This window comes from Manduca sexta, chromosome 22, assembly GCF_014839805.1.
Source record: "Manduca sexta isolate Smith_Timp_Sample1 chromosome 22, JHU_Msex_v1.0, whole genome shotgun sequence".
NCBI lineage: Eukaryota > Metazoa > Arthropoda > Insecta > Lepidoptera > Sphingidae > Manduca > Manduca sexta.
In genome coordinates this window covers 12292454-12312872 of record NC_051136.1, presented here as the reverse complement: position 1 = coordinate 12312872, position 20419 = coordinate 12292454, and the positions used below count along the sequence as shown (strand labels likewise).

At 33.3% G+C, this 20419-nt stretch overlaps 1 protein-coding gene across 1 annotated transcript; it reads right to left on the bottom strand.

The window, feature by feature from the left end:
* Positions 1-9264: 9264 nt before the first annotated feature.
* On the bottom strand, positions 9265-17782 carry LOC115451795 (membrane-associated progesterone receptor component 1). The gene is made up of 3 exons (XM_030180168.2): positions 17416-17782; positions 10361-10513; positions 9265-9473 (listed from the first exon to the last, which is right to left on the bottom strand). Exons 1-3 carry the CDS (start codon positions 17693-17695, stop codon positions 9382-9384), a joined length of 525 nt encoding a protein of 174 aa, XP_030036028.1. The 5' UTR covers positions 17696-17782; the 3' UTR covers positions 9265-9381.
* Between the last annotated feature and the right edge of the window lie 2637 nt (positions 17783-20419).

Here is a 20419-nt window from a genome sequence, read left to right as displayed (position 1 = left end):
AAATTATATTGGGTAACTCTGGGATTCAAAGGATATTGAGTAATTCTATGCTTTATAGTGATTTTAAATGCAAGCAACTTACAATACCTGACATTATGAGTGTTTACAGGTTCTAGTGTTCAACTTAATACGATAATTAAAGATCTAAATTTATGTAAAACTAAATACTATTAAAGAAATCAATTTATCTTTGTTTCTGCTTTAAGTCCAACTTTCTAGATAATAAAAAAAAATCACGGTATTAGGAATGTCTTCATAGAAAGTTTCACCAAAATCGATTCAAAATTCATGAAAACATATCAAACTCATATGTATGATGAAATATTTAACCATAATATGTAATCATAGATATTGGTGAATTCAATATCATGTGCATTTAATCTGTTCGTTCGGATTGCCTAATGGCGTACACCAATGTTAAACCAATATTAACTCTAACCAAATACAAACAAATCATAAATTTCAAATAGCTGACGTGTGTAAATAAAGTAATGGATTTGGTTTAGTGCCTTGTCGCGAAGTTCTAAAGCAGCGTATGTAATTTTTTGGGGAATTCGTGTATGTTTATCAAAAGTCGTATTGTCATATAGTCAAATATAACATGGGATTAAAAATACTGCATTATGACTAAACTCTACTAAAGTATATCAAACCCTCGAAAAGATAACAAGCAAATCGTCACAAATCGTGAAAAACCAGCAGAGAGTGAAATCCGCACTCTTGGGATATTCTTATCAAAATTTGTTGCTGTTAAAAGACAACCGGCACTAAATTGTACGAATAAAGTACATTTTTGTGTAGTTTATTATTTACAGTATAATAGTTGACGATACTATTGCCCTATAAGTATAACAAGTTATATGTTTTTCTTAAATTATTGTGATAACCAGCGCTAGGAATTTAAAACCATTTCGGTTTCAGTGTACTTTATTTTTAAATTGTTGAGCTGACGTCACCTATGACTATGATATAAATAACTAGGAATGACCTAAAAGTTCTAGATTTTAACTTACCTAGATATTTTACCTAGATTTTACTCTACGTAATGTACGTACGAGCTAACGTTTGCGTTTATTTGAAAGTTGTGATGAATTGTGCTATTATTAGGTTTGCTTCGCCGAAGCATTAGACTGCTTTCATCTTTCTATACGGTTTATACATACTTTTCTATGATCTAAAATGCATATCCCAATATTATTATAACCTGGTTATATCACATTGTATAAATACTCAGTTGTTCTACAAAATGTTATTGGCTAATTATTAATTTGGAAGATAGTCAATTTTTTCTTCTTCTGGTTAGAGTCATCATCTTATGGGAAAACATGACCGTTTCAACTACTATGTTGAATAAAGAAGACAAGGTATTGACCTTAAAAAATGTGAAGTATTCGGGTTTCCACACACTATACTCTACTACGTAACAAATATTTACCATCAATACCCAAATTATTTTTAAAATATCAGTTATGCGTCTTTTACAATCGAATCTAAGATGGCATTCAAAGGTTTTTTAACTGCACTAAAATATAACAGTATATCTCATTAAAGCCTCACTTAGACGGAAAAAATATTTCTAGCAATCATCGTACGCAATTATTGCTTTAAAAATTCACTCCGTCTGAACGAGCAATAGTGAGGCTATTCTCGACCGTATTGACGTATACGAATCTTTTCACAAATATTTAAAAATTGAGTATTACTAGCAAGTACTACAATACTCATACACAACTACTATACGACATAGAAATAAAACTACTTTTGTCAAATTCGTGTTTCCTACCAACTTAGTGTCCGTACGTCACGTGGGTCCCTCATTGAAAATCAGCACTGCGGTATCAGCTGGTACAGCAGCAAGGAGCTAAATGAGGGTTGCTACTGCTGGCACAATAGGTATAATTGTGTTATATATGGGTACTCATACATTTTATACTGTTATTGTCCCAATAATAAATCTTTCTTTCTTATTTCTTTTTATACGAATGTTCTCGCGATAACTTTAAAATTTTTACTGAAATAAATATGCACGACGATGAATAAATAATTATATCGCAAGATACCCAAATCCAAAACTAAAACTGTACCATGCAAATAATCCTCAACACCGAATTACATCGAGCATAATTTAAGAGCGAAATATCAAAAAATATGGCTGCCAAAATCTCCCTGCTCGAGTGAAGTGGCATATCTAGGGAATGCCGGGATAAACCACAATGTTTTTCCTTTTCCTACTTGGCACGCGACACCAACTATTTATTTCGCTGTGGAAATTGTCCTAATGTATTTGAAGCTGGGACTAACACGGCTGTGCTTATTTATCGGTTTTCGTTCATTTATATCAATTTGGCTTTGATGGTGTAGTTAATTGTGGATTTAGTCTTTAGTAATTTTTATTGATTCGTAATATTAGTACACACTTTCAAACCTTTTTATTGCCAATGGGGTAGGCAGAGGTGTAACTAGTGAACTAGGTGGTAATGTTAGCTATATTAAGTATATAGCGTAACTAATACTACAATATTAGTCTTGTGTTAAGGATGTAAACCATAAAACCCTATGTATTTATTTATTTATAATCAGATACACCAAGAGCACTACATACAGTACTACTACGTACAGCATCTGATATGTGTGCTACTAATAGCTGTACACAGCATTCACCACTGACAACATATCGAATTAAAATTTAAAACATAATAAAGAAGAGTTAGAACATAATATGAAGTACTCAAAATATGAAATCAATAAGTAACGATTATATAATAAATTATAATTAGTCTATATAACACTATTGTAAACAATATTATAAAATTGGCAACAAGACAGACAACAGACATATGTACAATAATAATATATTACTAATATATAACATTTAAACTGCTAAACGCGATTCCTTATGCAAATCCCAACCTGCGTTTCTAAGCCACGTCGCCGTCAAAGCCGTTTGCAATACCTTTGAGTGTTTAAATGCACCACACGCTACGAACACGTCTTGCATAAATAATTGTACACATAATTTGGGAATGAGGCAATGCTTCGAAAGACACGGGTTAGCTAAACCTTAAAGCTTAGGTCAAAATGTAGACTAATGAAAGTTGTTTTAAATCAAAATGTAAATATCGTATTTATTAATATTTTGACTGTCTCGGTGGATTAGATGTGTCACGTGTGTCACCACTCTGAGGTTCTGGGTTTGATTTCGCGGGTCGCGCAGTTTTTCTGCTCAATTTCATCCTGGAGTCTGAAATTTGTGCTCGATTTGGCTCGCCCCCCAATACATCGTGCGACTAAACACACTTGGCAAAAAGTGGGCTATGTGGTTTATATATTTTTTTTATATAGAGGAAAATATTTTTGTAAAATCGCATTAAAATATCTGTACGTCGTTTTTTCTTTCTCATCAGTGTTTTGTTTCACTCTCGCTCTAGCATACAGCATTACCTCACAACGTGTAGATATTATACTTCGGTTTTTGTACTTCTGAGTCTTGGTTGCATTTTTAAAAATGCAATGTTTTAGATTAGATTAGTTTTTCAAACGAACGTAAGCGCTAAAACGCCGCACATTTATCTCCGAAGGCAGCGCATAAAATAAATGTGCTGAAAATTCTTTTTTAAAATACAAATGAACAAATCCGGTTTAATTGCCGTGCGTTTTATTTGCTAACACTACGCGATACAACCTCATTTGTATGTACATCAAAAAATCTGTTCATTTGTGTAACATTTAGCCGGTTGAAAATCTTTTGTGCGTGTAATTTCATTACTGAATTCATTTTTACTAATTCGACTCGCTGTGTAATGAACAAACAAAATAACTAATACGTTTTTATTGCTGGGTATGACGGTACTAATGCTTCAAGCCTTTTTTACTGACTTAGTAAGCAGACGAGCATGCGGTCCGCGTGACGGTAAGCAGCACAAGTCGCCCATGGACTTAAGCAATGCGTGATGATGAGCTCAATACACCTGTGCATGAACGGAGCTTGTCACTATTGACATTTTGAGAGTCAACCACCAAGTAAGTGAAAGAGCCTGTCCTATAGGCATTTGAGAGGTAACCACCAAGTAAGTGAAATTCTCAACCAATTGATTCCTTACGTTTACGCAACATGAATGCTGTAGTCTTCAATACGTCTGTAGAAAATTAAAATATAAAAAAAAAACGCGATAAATTTCGAAATATAGTTTCATTTCGATGTTCTCAACTAATTAATTTAAAAAATAATGTTCTATGAAAATGGGCCATCAGACATATTTAAAGAATCCAATAGCCACCTCACTCGAGTTTGTTCATTCAGTCAATTAGTTTAAAGAAAGAATTACGTTGTAAAGACAATCCACAATCGTCTTTTAGATATAGAAGTAGAGAACCGTTAAAATTCCTATCCTATCACGATTAAGAAAATAACACAGAAAAGGTAACAAATCAAACAAAACGATACTGATCTAGAAGTTCAGATATGGCGTCAGTCAGCGAACTCGAAGTGCGCCCAATGAAGAGTTACTGCCTTTGTTGGCCCAACACTTTCTTATAAGAATATATCGCTGTGTTCCCAACGCGGGGTAACTTCCAAACGCTCGTATTGATACGATTCCATAAAGTTTGTTTGATATTTGGAATTTTGGTAAATGGGTGTAGGTGACATTTGAAGATTGTGATTTGTGTTATATTTTGTTTGATACAATACTTTTTGTTTAGTAAACAGCAGGGCGATCATTTTAACCATAAGAGATAACAGATTAATGTGTGGCATGTTTTCAAAATCAATTTATCAAAATGTATGTCTAAATAAGTTTTGCTGATAATTAAAAAGAAAGATATGAGGAGAGTTGATTATCCCTCGGCAGTCAATACAATTATGCCGGCCGGTCAGAAACCGATATACAAAGGCTGATCCCGGAACGCGATACACTTACGTGGACTATAGCGAGTTTTAACACCTTGTGTACGGTGGTCGCTATCTGGGCGGATAATCATTAGTTAATTTATATCACTGACAAGTTATAATACTTACACAGAGAATGGAAGTAACTTTAAACTCCCGCAAAAATGAACGCTTCAAACCAATCAGAATAACAAAGACAAATTGTCACAAGTGGCCAATTTTCAGCCGACAAAACTGCGGCTTGTTTTCCCAGCTGTGATAATTTTTAGCGTCGACGACCAGCCATTCTTCTGAATGTTTAAGGTGTTGTAATTGTATAGTTGTATTTAAGGATAACAATGGTTGGTTATCTTTTTAAGATAATCGTTATTGTCAATGTTTAGTCAGTAGTTATGTTGTAATATATAATAATGATTATGTAAATATTCTTCGTTTATACATCTTGCGTTTTGTTATTCACAGCGGTGATAGCCTAGCTGGGAGTGAAATGGATCGCCCAAATAAAGGTCCACATGTACAAAACCCCCGAAGATGCACCATTAACTTTTATAAAATTGTCTATGTATTATCTGTGAATTATTGCTCTTTTAACGGTAAAGAAAAACGATATAAATTCTTCATAAGAATTTCGTTGGTACATATGTGAAAACTGCCAACCCGCATTTGGCCAGCGTGGTGGACCAGGGCCGTAAACTCTCTCTGTAGTATAGGTAGGCCATTTAGTGGGATAATATATAATACGGGGCTGGTATTTTTATAATTTGATACTGGTAGTATTACGACAAATTACATTTGTCTTAATTTACCTGAGATAGCCTACGTATTAAAATTAGAATCCTGCGCATCTTTCCATGGCTCAGAATTAACTTGTCTCACCAGAATTCAGCTATCAAAGCCAGACACTGCGGAATCTACAACAAAATCTAAACAAACAAACGGATCTCATTCAACCGAATAAGGACACTAATAAGGATTAGTCCGCATCTAAGAGATAACACTAACTGGGATAGCTTCTTATCTACTCTTATTAGATTCGTGTTATCTTCTCGCTTGTAGTAAATTTAAAAAGTTCCGGCAAACAAGGTCATGCTCTTGCTTTATGGGGCATTGGGTTTGCTACCACAATTTTATTTTCATATTTTTGCTTATTGCCGTAAGATTTACATTTTTGAAGCTATTTTTTATGTTCGTTTTTCTAAATAAAATTAAAGTGTTCTTTAATATAACGTATGATCTTCTTATTGGAAAAAGAAATCCTTAAATGTTTTTCTCAAGAAGAGATTATGGTTACTATACTATCGCCTCAAATTGGGTTCTTAGTAAAGAATAAAATGTACATTTTACCTCGAATATATATAGATCTTAATTTACATAGCTTATAAATATTTCGAAAATTTATTTAATTAGATTCGCCAAAGATATTTCACAAGAATATTATTATATAACAAAATATAAAAGTTAGGACCTTGTGTACCATCATTTTAAGTGGATACAACCTTTTTAGAAAATCATTCTATTTTGAGGATTTATTACGTACGGCGCAAAAACTAATGAAGTCTACAAAATACGAGTTCGTAACTAACTCAAAACGCGATTTGACTTATACATAACTGTTTTTAAATCCCTTTTAGTTTGGTTACTTTCTTCAATATAATATGGGAGTGAACATAAAATCAAATGCAAAATAAAATCTAATATACCTACCTAATACAAATAGAGCCATAACCATAAAATGCACGTTTTCCCAATCGTACGAGTTTATATACGGCTTATTAGCCACTTTAAAACGTACAGAAATATAAAATAAACATTAAAGCAAGCCAAGGTAAGCCGTCAAAAGGTACACGATTCAATAGAAATTTAATAAAATGTTCTGAATGAAATGAACCGTAAAATAGAGTTCCTTCCATAGATTAGACCCTTTGTCGACCGAACGTCGCCCGCGCGAGGAAATCACTAGGAAATTGACCAGCGCTCGCCCACGAGTTGAGGAATGCCTGCTTCGAACAACTAGAATATCCTGTCAAATGTACTATGAAAAAAAGGATTCTCATCTCTTTGTTTTGTGAATGTTTCATGGAGTTTTGTATTACCAGACCGGGATAGTACCAGGTAGACGTGGTATTGTGTTTTAAATGATGTTTTGTGATTCAGTAAAGCACCATATAACCATGGATTAAGTTTACCAGTTCACTCGGTTAAAAAAGAACATAATTAATGTTAATTTACTAATTTCTGGATTATTATAATAGTAACTAGGTGATGCTCGCGGCTTCACTCGCGTGAAAAGTCTTTCTCACTGCAAAAGTTCTTAACACTGTAGCGATTTTAACACCACTAACCAGTAAGACGCCACTGTCATAATTTTTTCCATACATGCGATTTACCGGGACGAAAGGCAGCCTATGTGTTAATCCAGGACACAGTCTATTTGTATGCTAAATTTTAACAAAATCCGTTCAGCTGTTTCTCGCGTTTTCTCCTTATAAACATCCAAACGTTTTACCAAACTTTTGCATTTAAAATATTAGTAACATAAAATAGGAAGTAAAATTAGGTAATTAATAATGCTTTAATATTTAATAATGCAGGTAGTTTTGATAACAATATCAGTTCTCGAAACAATTATTATTTGATATATTAAGTAAGTGTACTACGGAGAATCTAATAACTAATTATGTCCCTTCTTATACATCTCAGAATATAGTTCAAATACCATGAATAATAATAAGTACGAACATACGTCCTTTTAATTACTCTGTTTTCTTAAAATAGTGTTGTAACTGCAATGTCCCTTCCACATTACTTTTACAGATGAGTATCTCATACATCTTCTTAAATCAAAGAAACAACTCCTTATAAAATCCATAAAACCCAAGGAATTTATGCGTATAAGTCCCCCGCTCCGAAGGTCTTAATTCAGAATCGCGACACGATTTTGCGCGATTATCGATACTCAGGCCGATGATAAAGCCATCCGTGCGACGCATGCTGAGTGGCTTGACGAATCAGGTGGAAAAAGACCTGATCCTGACATCTCTATTGGAGCACCACTATTTTTATGAAAATAATTCTTATATGAATTGGAGTGTATGCCCTTGTAATCTCGGAGTAAGATAATTTAAAAATGTTTCTAAAATATTCGTTCGCCAAGATAAATACCTATAAAAGAATTGTATTTTTAACTGAACTGAACATTAAAATGCTCGTTTAATAATCATACTCAAATATGTTATTATTATTCTATTATATTTTCAATGTTAACTAAAAATAATCCGATATGCGATCGAAAACACTGACCAAACGTCGTTGTTTGCAAAGCAAAAATATAAAATTAAATATCGTTTTATCTGCGAGGATCCGCTATTCAAATAAAAGTATTCCAAACGCAATGGTTTTTAAAAAATAAGCACTTCAGATATGACCAAGGTTATCTTAATTATTATGACTGGTCAATCACCCCTTTACAGATATTATTAATCGGTGTGTAACTAATTACTGTTCTGCTCTGTTTCTTTACTTTATCAGTTACGTCAAGTAATTCAAAGGTAAGTCCACGAATTATGTATATGTTTCTTTTTTATTTTCTGCCTGTTTTTTTTTTCAACCTTATACCAGAATAAATCACCCTACTTCGATACTTCCTGATCTTGAGCACCAATTATAGTAAGGCAATTGTCCTTCGTATCTATCTCTAAAAACCCATTTTTTTCCAGTTGTGCATGGGACCCCTGATCTTATACTTTTAATCGGTGATGTATTTTTTTTTATCTCCATCTTTGGTATCACAAATAGTGTTGATACTTGAGGCCGTAACCAAGATATCTTTCCACAATTGTTAACAATAATAGAAAACAAATCAATGCAAAACCTAACGATAAGTCTATTGCTAGGATATGCTATTGCCATAGATAACGTTAACGTTAACGATTGTAGGAAGGCCTCTTGAACTGATTCTAAAAGTTATATCAGTAAAAATCTATACTTTCCTGTAGTGATATAAGCTATCATGCATCATAGTTTTTATACTCGCAGGCGGAACCGCAGGCAAGAAATAGTGCGTAATGTTTATTGCAAAATATTGCCAGCAACAAGCAGCATAGCTGTATTTATGTAGATAATGACTAATAATTATTGTCACATTTGCTTTTATTTCGGGTACAATAATCTCTTGGCTACTAGTCTACGATTGGTCCATTCGAAGGTTTAGTCAAAAAACGCGTTTTATATCTTATTTCCTCATTTCATCGACTTATAAACAGCAAGAACCAAAACGAAAGTATCAAGTATTAAAAAACTTCACATTTAACCTATAGCAATGGATTATTATTAAATTTAATGAAGGTTTTACATTTTTATTAAAATAAAATACTATATACAAAGTCAAACATAATTTAATAAGTATATCAACCATTATTACAAAATGCTGGTTAACTAACCCTTAACCGTTCTAATATATCACCTATTCAACAATATCACACATGACATTATGTCTATTGCGCCTTCTTCTCTTCGCTCTCGTCATCGCTGTATTTGTTCGGAGTCTCACCAGGCTTGAGGAGACGGCCGACGATGTCGTATTTTTCTGGAAAATTATGATCGATTACGTACTTCGGTTTTGGATATAATTAACTGGCCCTCGGATTTCAAACTGAATCCTCCTAGCCGAGTTTCGGCCACAGCGGCACATCAACGGAGATCAGCCAGGTACGCAGGAGATATTATAGTGCACAATTTGTGCACAATACATAGGTGGACTCTTTATTCCTTTGCTTAAATAGTACGGTGAGACGACAATCCGACATGACCGGAGAGATCTAAAGTGTATGAAGATTGTCAAATCCTGAGTTCTCTTAGTTCAATTTTGCTTCCTAATTTTAGTTTGGGTGTTTTGATTCACTGATCTCCTGCGTCATTACGATGAATTATTTAGCATATATATAGGGGCAATTCAGTTCCTTTTATAGAGATTAGAGAAAAGAAGATTTTGAATATGGTAATCATATAAATTCCTAACTGACAAAAACATAAACTTTTAATCGGCTTTGTAAATAACAACTGCTTTATATTAAACAAAACCAGAATGTAAATATATGAACTAAACAGATTAAGTTCCGAACAAACATTTAATATTTGGATTGTTCCGTAAACAGATTCCTTTTATTTCACAAATAATCTTGCATTCTTCAATATCCTTAATCAGTACAATTGAATGGGCAACCAAAGCCACGCTGCGAAGGTTTTCGACTTGAAATCCGAATTCCAAAATTCGTATGTGTGAATTGACTATTATATTAAGTCCTATTATATTAAAAACACGTTATACACGATGAAATGGTTGCCCGTACTGTCCCGTCAATTATAATACTACCAGTTTGGTCGTGTTAACATGCGAGACAGTTCATGCGACTGTCGCAACGTGTATGCCCTATGTAAGGACTAGCAGGTATGTCAAATAAAAATTCCAGTTACCTCTGAACTGTTCTTCCCACTCTTTAGCCGATGCTATTTCGTCCGCGGTTAAGTCGCTGCATGGGTCGTATTCGTCGTTTTCAGATGCAGCTACCTCGCCAGTTGCAAGACCTCGTGTAGCGTCTTTACCCGCGAATGCTGCATAAGGACCCCCTGGAAGTAAAAGAAATAGGCTTATTAAACATCTAATTAATCGGATTTGTTAAAGCAATGTCTCCTGGTAAAGAGTTCGCAATCAAATATGTAAAAAATTTAAATTTCTTAAGTAAAAATACATGAATATTGCAAAGATGACTTTTACGTTTTATCTTTGCTTATTATTAGAGTTTAAGATTGCATCTTTGTTGTTATAGCAACAAAAAAGGCGTAGGAATGAAAAAAAATACATCCGTTGTAAAAATGTAAATGATTTTTTTTTTATTATTCTTGAATTTTACATTTTAATTTTATAAAAATTAGTAATGAAAATAAATAACACCTTTTTTGTATTCCAATTTCAAATACATATTTTTTCAATTTCACTTTTCATAAACATTCATTTAAATATAAACAAAGACAAATTTGGTTTCGTAAAAACAAAGTAAAATGTCAGCGTATGCAAATATCCGAATAATAAAGTTAAAACCACATTTCTCTAAGAGATTTTCTAGTGTATATTTGCAGCAGAAAATTTTCTAAGCTTAGTGATACATGCAAAACTTTTATATTTCCAACTGCAATGCCATTTATATGTAATTTGCAATTTTGCTGCAGGCGCCCTTTTAATAGAATTAATTTAAAATAAATTATCATTTGAATTTAAAATGGCGGATGATCTGACTACCGGAGTTATATTGAAAGTAGTCAGTGACTGGTCTACCAAAACAAAATGGAATGATTCGACTAATCTTTCTAAATTGCGAAGGACGAGCGAAATTGTCTTGTTGTCATTCAATTGTTTAAAAAAAGAACTCGATATTCAAAAAAGGTAATATCTGTTATTTCAACATTGGCATATTATTGAGGATAAAACATTGTTATAAATTTAAACAAAGTATAATAGTTAACTTGAATATAAAATTCCCACAATTAAATTGTATACAAAGTAATTTAAAAAAAGCCGTCAATGTCAAGACAACACACGTCATGTGACATCGATCGTATTATGGTCACACTAGACGTAACGTAAGAACCATCGTATATAGCTTGTAACTGGGCCCTTATTCTCTATCTCACACGTTATTTTGACAGTGCGTAACAAGCACGTAACACAACGCGTCATGTTTAGGACTATAGAGATTTGGCTTACAGAATACCATTCCACGCACATTTCTCGAAGATAACATGACACGGCCGCGTTACGCGCTTACACTATCATACAGAATAAGGGCCCTGTATCTGATTCAATACCTATACAATACAAATGTATTATAGTGCTACTAAAATCAAACCGAGCTTTTGATTACGACTCCGACCGAGTCCGTGAGATAACCCTAAGTAAAACCTTTCTAGAATAAAAAATAAATAAATTATAAACTGTGATGTCGGGCGTTCTATGTTCATTAAAAAAACGATTCTAATTAAATATTTAGCAAACCATTAAAAATTAACTTCAGCCTTTTTTAACAATATAATATATTTACACATGTTTTATTTTTGTAAAATCCATCTTTTGTAGGGATAGTCCATTTTTTCTTAACGACAATTATTAAAGCCCAGCTCTACCATATTCCAATATTACAATTTATAATGTTGTTTGATGCCAGAACATCAATAAATTGCAATTATTTTACTAAGCAAATATTTGAGTTATATTGGTTTTAGGTGAATGTTCCACTAATAAACCTTTTAGTGTTTTAAAATTGTACTATATAATTTTATTTTTGAATACAAATATGAATGATCTCTTCCTTTTACGGCGAAGGAAAACATCGTGAGGAAACCTACATACCTGAGAAGTTCTCAATAGGAATTTTGAGGATGTCTGAAGTCTACTAATTGGCACAAGGCCAGCGTGGTGGACTACGGCCTAATCCCTCTCAGTATTAGAAGAGGCCCGTGACAGTTTTTTTGCCACATTCCAAGGGATACCCGTTTAAGTTTTAATTAGATACTCGAATGATTGAATTTGCAATGACAGAACACTATTCGTCTCTCCATTATCCGCGTTTCCAAGTGACAACATAAATCAATGCAGCATCAATTGAGGTGGCAGACGGTTTAAATTGTCTAACTGATACGCTCAAACGAGGTCGAATCATTTGAAACTGCTCGGTAAGTGCTATAAAAATAGTTGATAAAGAGGGTGTCGATGAATCAACTACGTTCCGAAACTTATTGTTTACGGAAGAGTGAAATAGATCGTGTATCACTAGTTTAAAGTCTATTGTAATTTCCTTAAAGTATAAAATAGATTGTATGATTTTAGGGGATATTAAATATGACCTGTGAGATTTTATTAAAACAATACAAGGTTGGAAGGTATGTTTTTAAATGTGAATACAATAAAAATGCCTATATTATCAACAATACGCAATATACAGGAAAAAACCTGATTAAATTCAAATGAAAAATAAGCCTAATTAAATTTAAATATACATAACACAGTTCTCTATTTCCCCATAAAACTCCAAAACATTCCAATGGAAGGAATTTGTGCTAATGCATCGTATCAAAGGAACACTTATTAGCGTCATTATAACGATTGGCTGTTTGAAGAGCTGTGGCATTGCTATTCATATCGATTACACTTTGTATTCAAGTTATCTTGTTATTGACTGCATCTGTTATATTTACTGTTCATTAGTCTTGCATATTTTGTTATAACTGAATCACGAGAGGAATATACCACGTAGTATATGCCTACGACTACCTTAAAACAATACCTTTTTAAAAATAAAATATCTACGTAGGTACCTAATATTTTGATTAATAAATCTTTACATTACTGAGTTCGTCACTCTGAAACTTTAGATGTAAAATCTCGATATATCTATTCCTAATTCAAATGGAATAAATACCAACGAAGAAACTTCATCAGCTGAAGAGTTTATTTATGTATTAGTATGGATATGGTATACTCTTATAATCATTTCCATTACTAGGTCAAACTTTACGTAAATTTAGTAATTTGGTACTTATTTCTTAATAACAAAGACACACATTAACTTTAATACTTAAATTCCTATACGAAATAACTACCTTAAACATCATCGAAAACACAAATTATGTCGATTGTCGCTGCACTACGCTGTATTCCGCGACCTTGTGACGTCACACCGCGGTCGCAGAGCACTGCGTTTTATTTTTTTATTGGACACATTCAAAGTGAAATAGCTTTGTCATTGTTCAAGATATACAAAAAAAATCTTTCACGATTAGTAACTGCATTCCATATCTTACCATTTATACAAGAAAAAACTATTTTTGTGTCAGATGATACTTCCTTATTCATATTTTTATTATACATTCGATTAATTTTAGTCGCTGTAGTATAATCAGATCCGTTAATGTCTACTAACTACATTAAAAAAGGAAACGAATCTAATATTCATCTGTCGCATTGTTACTCTCCAAACTCCACCTAAACGGCTCGACCAATTCTTATGATTTTTTTGTGTTTAATTGGTGGGTCTTAGAATCGGTCTTAAACTATATTTTATACCACTAAGAGAATTTTTTTTTTGCTAAAATGTTTTAGTTAATTTTTTTTATGATTTGATATTAAAAATTCATACAACACAATATTTTCACCTTTCTACCACCAACCCCAATATTTAATAGCAATTTTAATATATCAATTTTATTATTTTAATTTTGTTTTTTATAGGCCATCATTATGTACAACGCTCCATTCCTCTTATAATCATAATCACAACGCCCAAGCATTTACAGTAAATTACTTATTTTTTATACTACAAAAATATTTTCTATAAATAATTATGGCAAAACAACGTTTGCCGGGTCAGCTAGTGACTATATAAATACAGCGACCTTAATACCGAATAACATTGATACAATTTAAATTACAAGACGCAACATTAAAAATAAAATACGCCTTACTAAGGTCATGTAAATACAACGTGGGTAACCATAAATTAAAATTATTTTATAAGGGTTATCCTTTGTTATGTAGGCGTCAGACATTTGATGAAACACATTGTCTCTATTGTGTATTTAGTTTTTATTGTTTAAAATGTAGAATAACTTTTATTTTTGATAGTTGGTGTGGAAATAGACGCTTCGTAAAAAAAACTATGTTACTACACACTATGTTACTCCATACATACTGTGTTACAGTTTTTATTTGATATATAAAGACCAGCATCACGACTATTTTGTAAATCCTAGCGCAGAGGTGTTATTTCAATTACAATGAAACAATTAGCGAGTAACGATGTGTGTGGGTTTTTTAACAAGATTTCGCTAGTTTGCTAACCTCTATTATTATGAAACATAAAAGTAAATATGAATATTTTACGCAGCAGCTATATTTGAAGAGAAGTAAAAACGTTTTAACAAATTAAATCAAACCAAGCTATCAACAATACACAAAATTCTAAAGAGAACTACGAAGAATTACCTAAAAGGATAATAACTAACCCCCTTATTCATAAACATTTTTTATCTAAGGACGGAGTAAAGCTGTGATAACAAGCCTGTTTCTCAGTGCCCAACGGCACTGAGAAATAGACATAGGACCGTTGTGATTGGTTATTATTGTTGTATTTCAATTATAGCCAATCACAACGGCCCTACGTCTACGCACTGCGACGACTGCCATGCCGTCAGCACTGAGAAACAGACTTGTTATCACAGCCTTACTCGGTCGTTAGATAAAAAACGTCTATGAATAAGGGGGTAAGAATTCTATTGTTTTTCAGTAACAATAAGACACAAAATGACCAGCTCTATTCATTTATGATCATCATCTAACGCCTAGTTTGAAACAATTGTAACTATTCGGCAGAAACAGTACTTATAAGAGGTAAAACTGTCCGATTTTAACTCATTTTTGGCCTCCAAAAGTAGCGACACAATTTAATAAAACTACGTGTTACCTACGTCTTCGGGCTCAGGATTTATCAGCGAATATTAATTTGGTATTTCTCTCTCCCTCTCTCTCTCTCTATCTAGGCTTACTAAACTTATTTCTGTCCCAAGTTGTGACATCAAATCTATTGCCGTGTCAAGAGAAAATGTTAATCAACTGCAGCGTGCTTTCATGGATTTTGTGAAGATAGGAAAACACATATTTCAATCGCCCAGAGTCTTAGTCTCAAGGCTCATAGCAACGCATCTATTAGACCAATAAAGCCATTTTCCTATTAACTATTAAACATAGTCATCTATAACATTGTAAATAATGGAATTGCTTATAACCTCGCAGTATTGTGTGCTAATTATGTAATTTCATCGTCCTCAGTACATGACGTCGCTCGTAATTCAGTTGGAATCATGCATGTGTCCCCAATAGGTACACTAAATGCTAAATTAACACAGTTTCGAAATTTCAATCATAAATTAATTGAGCTTAGAAACTAAAATCGTCTACTAAACGTGGATTTGTGATTTTTGTTCGAGGTATCCTTCCTACTGTTTTATCCTTACATAATATAAAACAAAGTTCTCCGCCGCGTCTGTTATAATGCGGATTTTTAATAGTCAATTTTTTTTACTGCTTACTGTTATTACGTGAAATTAACCAATGGGTCTCGGCTTATAGTCAAGGACAGTCGAATGGTATGAAACTACATAGTACATAATATAAGCATATCGATGTATGAAATAGTTTCCTCTGTAATATTGAAGTCTTGCAGAATATAAAGAAGCAATTACATAGCTCGTCTTAGTAATATAGAACGTTGAAACATTGTCTCTAGCAGTTAAGATTTTTAATTGCTCTAAGCGTCGGATTTATACCTTTCTTAAGTATGGGCCACTCGGATTGTGCCGCCCTAATTGTCTATCCAGATGTCTATTTTGCAGAAGAAAAGAAAAGAAAAAAAAACGAGTCCCCTATTGAAATTAATTCGTTCGTATCTTTGTCTTTTCTGTTTAAAAAAAAGGTTTTTAGGTAAGATACACAAAATCTCCCGCAGTTAAATTTCAGAAAGTTTACGCTATAAGTGCCAACCCTACCTGTAAATATGCCGCCCCTAAACTACATCCTATACGGTCCATTCACAAATCCAGTACTGGCTAAGTATACACTTGCAAAATGCAGGAATGTTCTTTGTCGTGTCTAAATAAAATGTCCCAAAAAATATCGGAATATCTACTAAGACGAAGCGAAATAAACATATCCAAGTAAAGCGGTATGAAAAAAAATGCCTATAAATGTTTATAAATATATGTACCCTTTCGTACATCATCCTGTTCGCATTTCATTGTTGATGTATTGGAACGATAACATGGCAAGTTATGTAGTGGTCGGTTCAATGATAAACACAAGACCGGTTATGTTAATAGTAGGTTCGTACTGCATCTCTTTTACACACGCACTAATTCAACGTACGGGAAAGAGACAACACGATTACTATCATGTGTCTGTGATACTCTAGATACGACCGCGCACCATTAAAAGTAAAAGTTAGTTATCTATTAAAAAATGTGTGCAAATAGTTTTCGTTAAATATGTTGTATGAAAATAATTTTTAGTTTCGTAATATATTTTTAACTTCATGGTTGAAAGTTTATCAGTACGTTATCAACGTGCGGTCATTGTATCGTGACAAGCAGTTTTGTATACTTACCTACATTGCCGAGTTATTTTTTTACCTTTAATCTACAGTGATTGTGTGAATAACTCGACTTCATTCTCGAACATTCGTCGCGCTATAGTATATAAAATTCTCGCATTTTGATACAATCACTCGATTGTTGGTCGCTGAGGTTACAAAACCACAAGGTTTTCAATTATTTACTTGAGCTAATTGATACTATAATAAAATACTATAAAAGCCGCTAGAGCGCGACGTAAACAAAAACCTGCGCTGGCTACGCAAGACCACCGGCCAGTCCGTGACCTTTGAACAAAACGCCGGTATAACTCTACAAAATTGAAAAGTACTCACCTGGTCCGTAGAATCTCTTCCCTTTAGTAACATCGAATATAACGCTATTCACTGCGAGGAGAACTCTCCCATCCGACTGGGTTCCATCGTATTTCTTCAATTCAGCGACAGTCAGATCCTTTCTCAGTTTTGGTAACGGCGGCGGTGGTGGCGGATATGATTTCTCAGATTCGAAATTTGATTTGATTATTTTGTATATTATATACACTATGATTGCAATTAGTACTAAGTTTAATGGGCTGGTTAATTCCTCCCAGAATGTTGGTGCTGCGTCCGCCATTTTGAATACGTGCTAGCAGCGCAAGCGCATGTAGAGTACTGGCTCGTACGTAATCGCGTAGTCGTTTGTGAGACGATAGTGATGACATCGCTGTTCATTGTTATTCGGTTGTTTAAATATTTTTGTGCTTGTAACATCTTATTTTATGAATGGTAGTAAGAGTGTTGTGGTTTATTATATGTTATTTTTTTAATTGAATGATCCTTTATATTTATTAAGTTGTTGTAAGAGTATTATGGTATGGTTGTATAATTATTTGAGGGAGCTACCAATGTGTTATTTTTAATATTTTTTTTGGGTCAACGTTGCATAATGTTTAGTGTTATTTCTTCAAAACCCAAAGTCATCATGGCCATGATTGTGTAAAACAATGAGTCATTAAAATATATATTTATATGTACACTGTGTTACGCATAACAAAGGGTACACTTTAATAAATTTCTATAACCCTACCACAAAATACACTAAAGAAAACTCTACATTTAGTGCTATTAAAGTACCATTATAACGCCGGCAATACATAAAATTTACATTAAAATTTCCTTTTCAAACAATGCGTTAAAATCTGCTGTATACGACATAGCCATCTCTCTCGCACATCACCCTATACATATCACCGTCTCTTTCCCTCCGTATAAAGTTGCCCAAATGTGTGGTATTATTTAGTCGTTAAACATTAACGAAAATTGACTTACACACTGCCTCAAACACCAAGTACACTGACCCTTCATATTAAGGGAAACCCTAATTTGTTATGGAACCCTAAAACATCGTTATTCAATTAATCCATCAGCGTGTTTTGAAAGGATTAAGTTGGGAGTAAACTGTGTACCTAAATTGTGATTGCATGGTTAGTAGATGAAAGAGCTCCACACATATTACGGTATGTTTTCGTTCAGGATTTATGATAGCTATTGTCCAAGGTCCCGCTGGCATGAAGATTTTGGAATAAAATTGTCTAGGTAATTCTTATTACAGGGGTTAAAATTTGCATGTATTTTAATGCGGAATATTATGTTTGGTCCGTGTACAAAATTTCCTTCTAATTCTACTCTCAATGGGCTAAACACCCAAACAAATTCACATTTATAACATAAATAAGACAATAATGCTTTTGCATTTCGAATCAATACGAACGAAAAACCAGGTTTGAAGATCAACGAAAAAATTAAATTGCTAGAACAGCATTATTACGATATAAAATTGCGAAGTAGTGCAGATTAAGTAATTACTTATGCTTTTTATTGCACGTTAACTGGGTTACGCGACCTCGCTGTTTAAGATATCTTAAAATATTAAAGAATGTTAACTTGGGAAAAATATGTTAATATTGCTAGTTTTATGAAGAGATCGCGTTTCGCTATTATACTGTCTTTGACATCCATTTTAAATCACATAACATGAAAATAAAAATAACTATTGGTCGCGTAGGCATATGGCGTATTAAGAGCACTTATGATAATTGAATAGAATATATTTAGCCAGTACGGGCAGGCAGGTCAAGAGGATGCAAACAATGTGGTTGGGTTATGGTATGATCATACGACTTTATCCACAATATTTTGTGTTAAAAATCATTATTTATCTGAAAAGTATTTAGATAACTAAAATTAACATATGGCCCTTAGTGAGCAAGATTAACTGCCTCTAATTACCACTTACCAAATTAATTAATCGATAGTAATTGGGGGATCATTAAATTTTAGAGCTAATCGATTTTATATTGACGATGAGTCAAACAATTTTGATTTTACACCAAAATAACCGAAAACGAAGAAAAATAATGTTAAAAAAAAATACGTATCTGTATGTTTCCTTTACAAGACGGTAAATAAATAGATAATTCTTTCCTTTAGTAATACAAAACTTATCCATATGAAATCAGAGCAAACCGGACAAGAACAGTCGACGCAGACTGCGAGATACGCTGAATATTTCATAAACTTAGATAAATAAATCAGTCTATCTTCCTTTTAAATAAATTGAGTGTACCTACCCAACGCAAACACAATTTAAAGAATAAGATGGATGTGTTCGTGGCTTTATAAAATGCCTTATAAATTGTCGACATTTTGTGAAATTCGCGCAAGATGTTACACTACTGCGATGTAGATGTATGGCATATTACGATTGCCGTCCTGAGGTTTCTGGTTCAATTCTCGGGTCGGGTAAAATTATATTAGGTTTTTCTGATTAGTATCAGTTCGAGGTCTGGATGGTAATGGGAATAGAGTCACCACCACCACCATTGCGCTTAACATAGGTGGCAAAATGTGGTGTGATACTATCTGCCATCCCTTAGAATAGGAAATTTTATACGTAGGTACGCATTTGATGTAGAAACAGCCGCTTCTCTTGGAGGTCCCTAAATCGTAACTGTCTAGGAATTGCAAGCGAAAGCTGGTACCACAAGAACATTGCAAGAGAAAGAAAACTCCGTGCAAGTCGTAACATTGACAAAATACATCGCTGGTGGAGACGGAATATGTATCTTTATATACTTAGAACGGAGTTTGAGAAAGTTGTAACATATTTTAGGAAATAAAAGACCTTTTTTTATTTTATTTATTTTTGTATACTTAGAAATATAACTGCTGGTAATAAATGTTTCTTCTCCGTTTATATTTAAAAGCACCGAAATAAAACGCTAATCAAATAACATTTCAGATAATCCGATCAATCCCGGCTAAATTATTCAAACGTTGATAGCTTGTTACATAATCA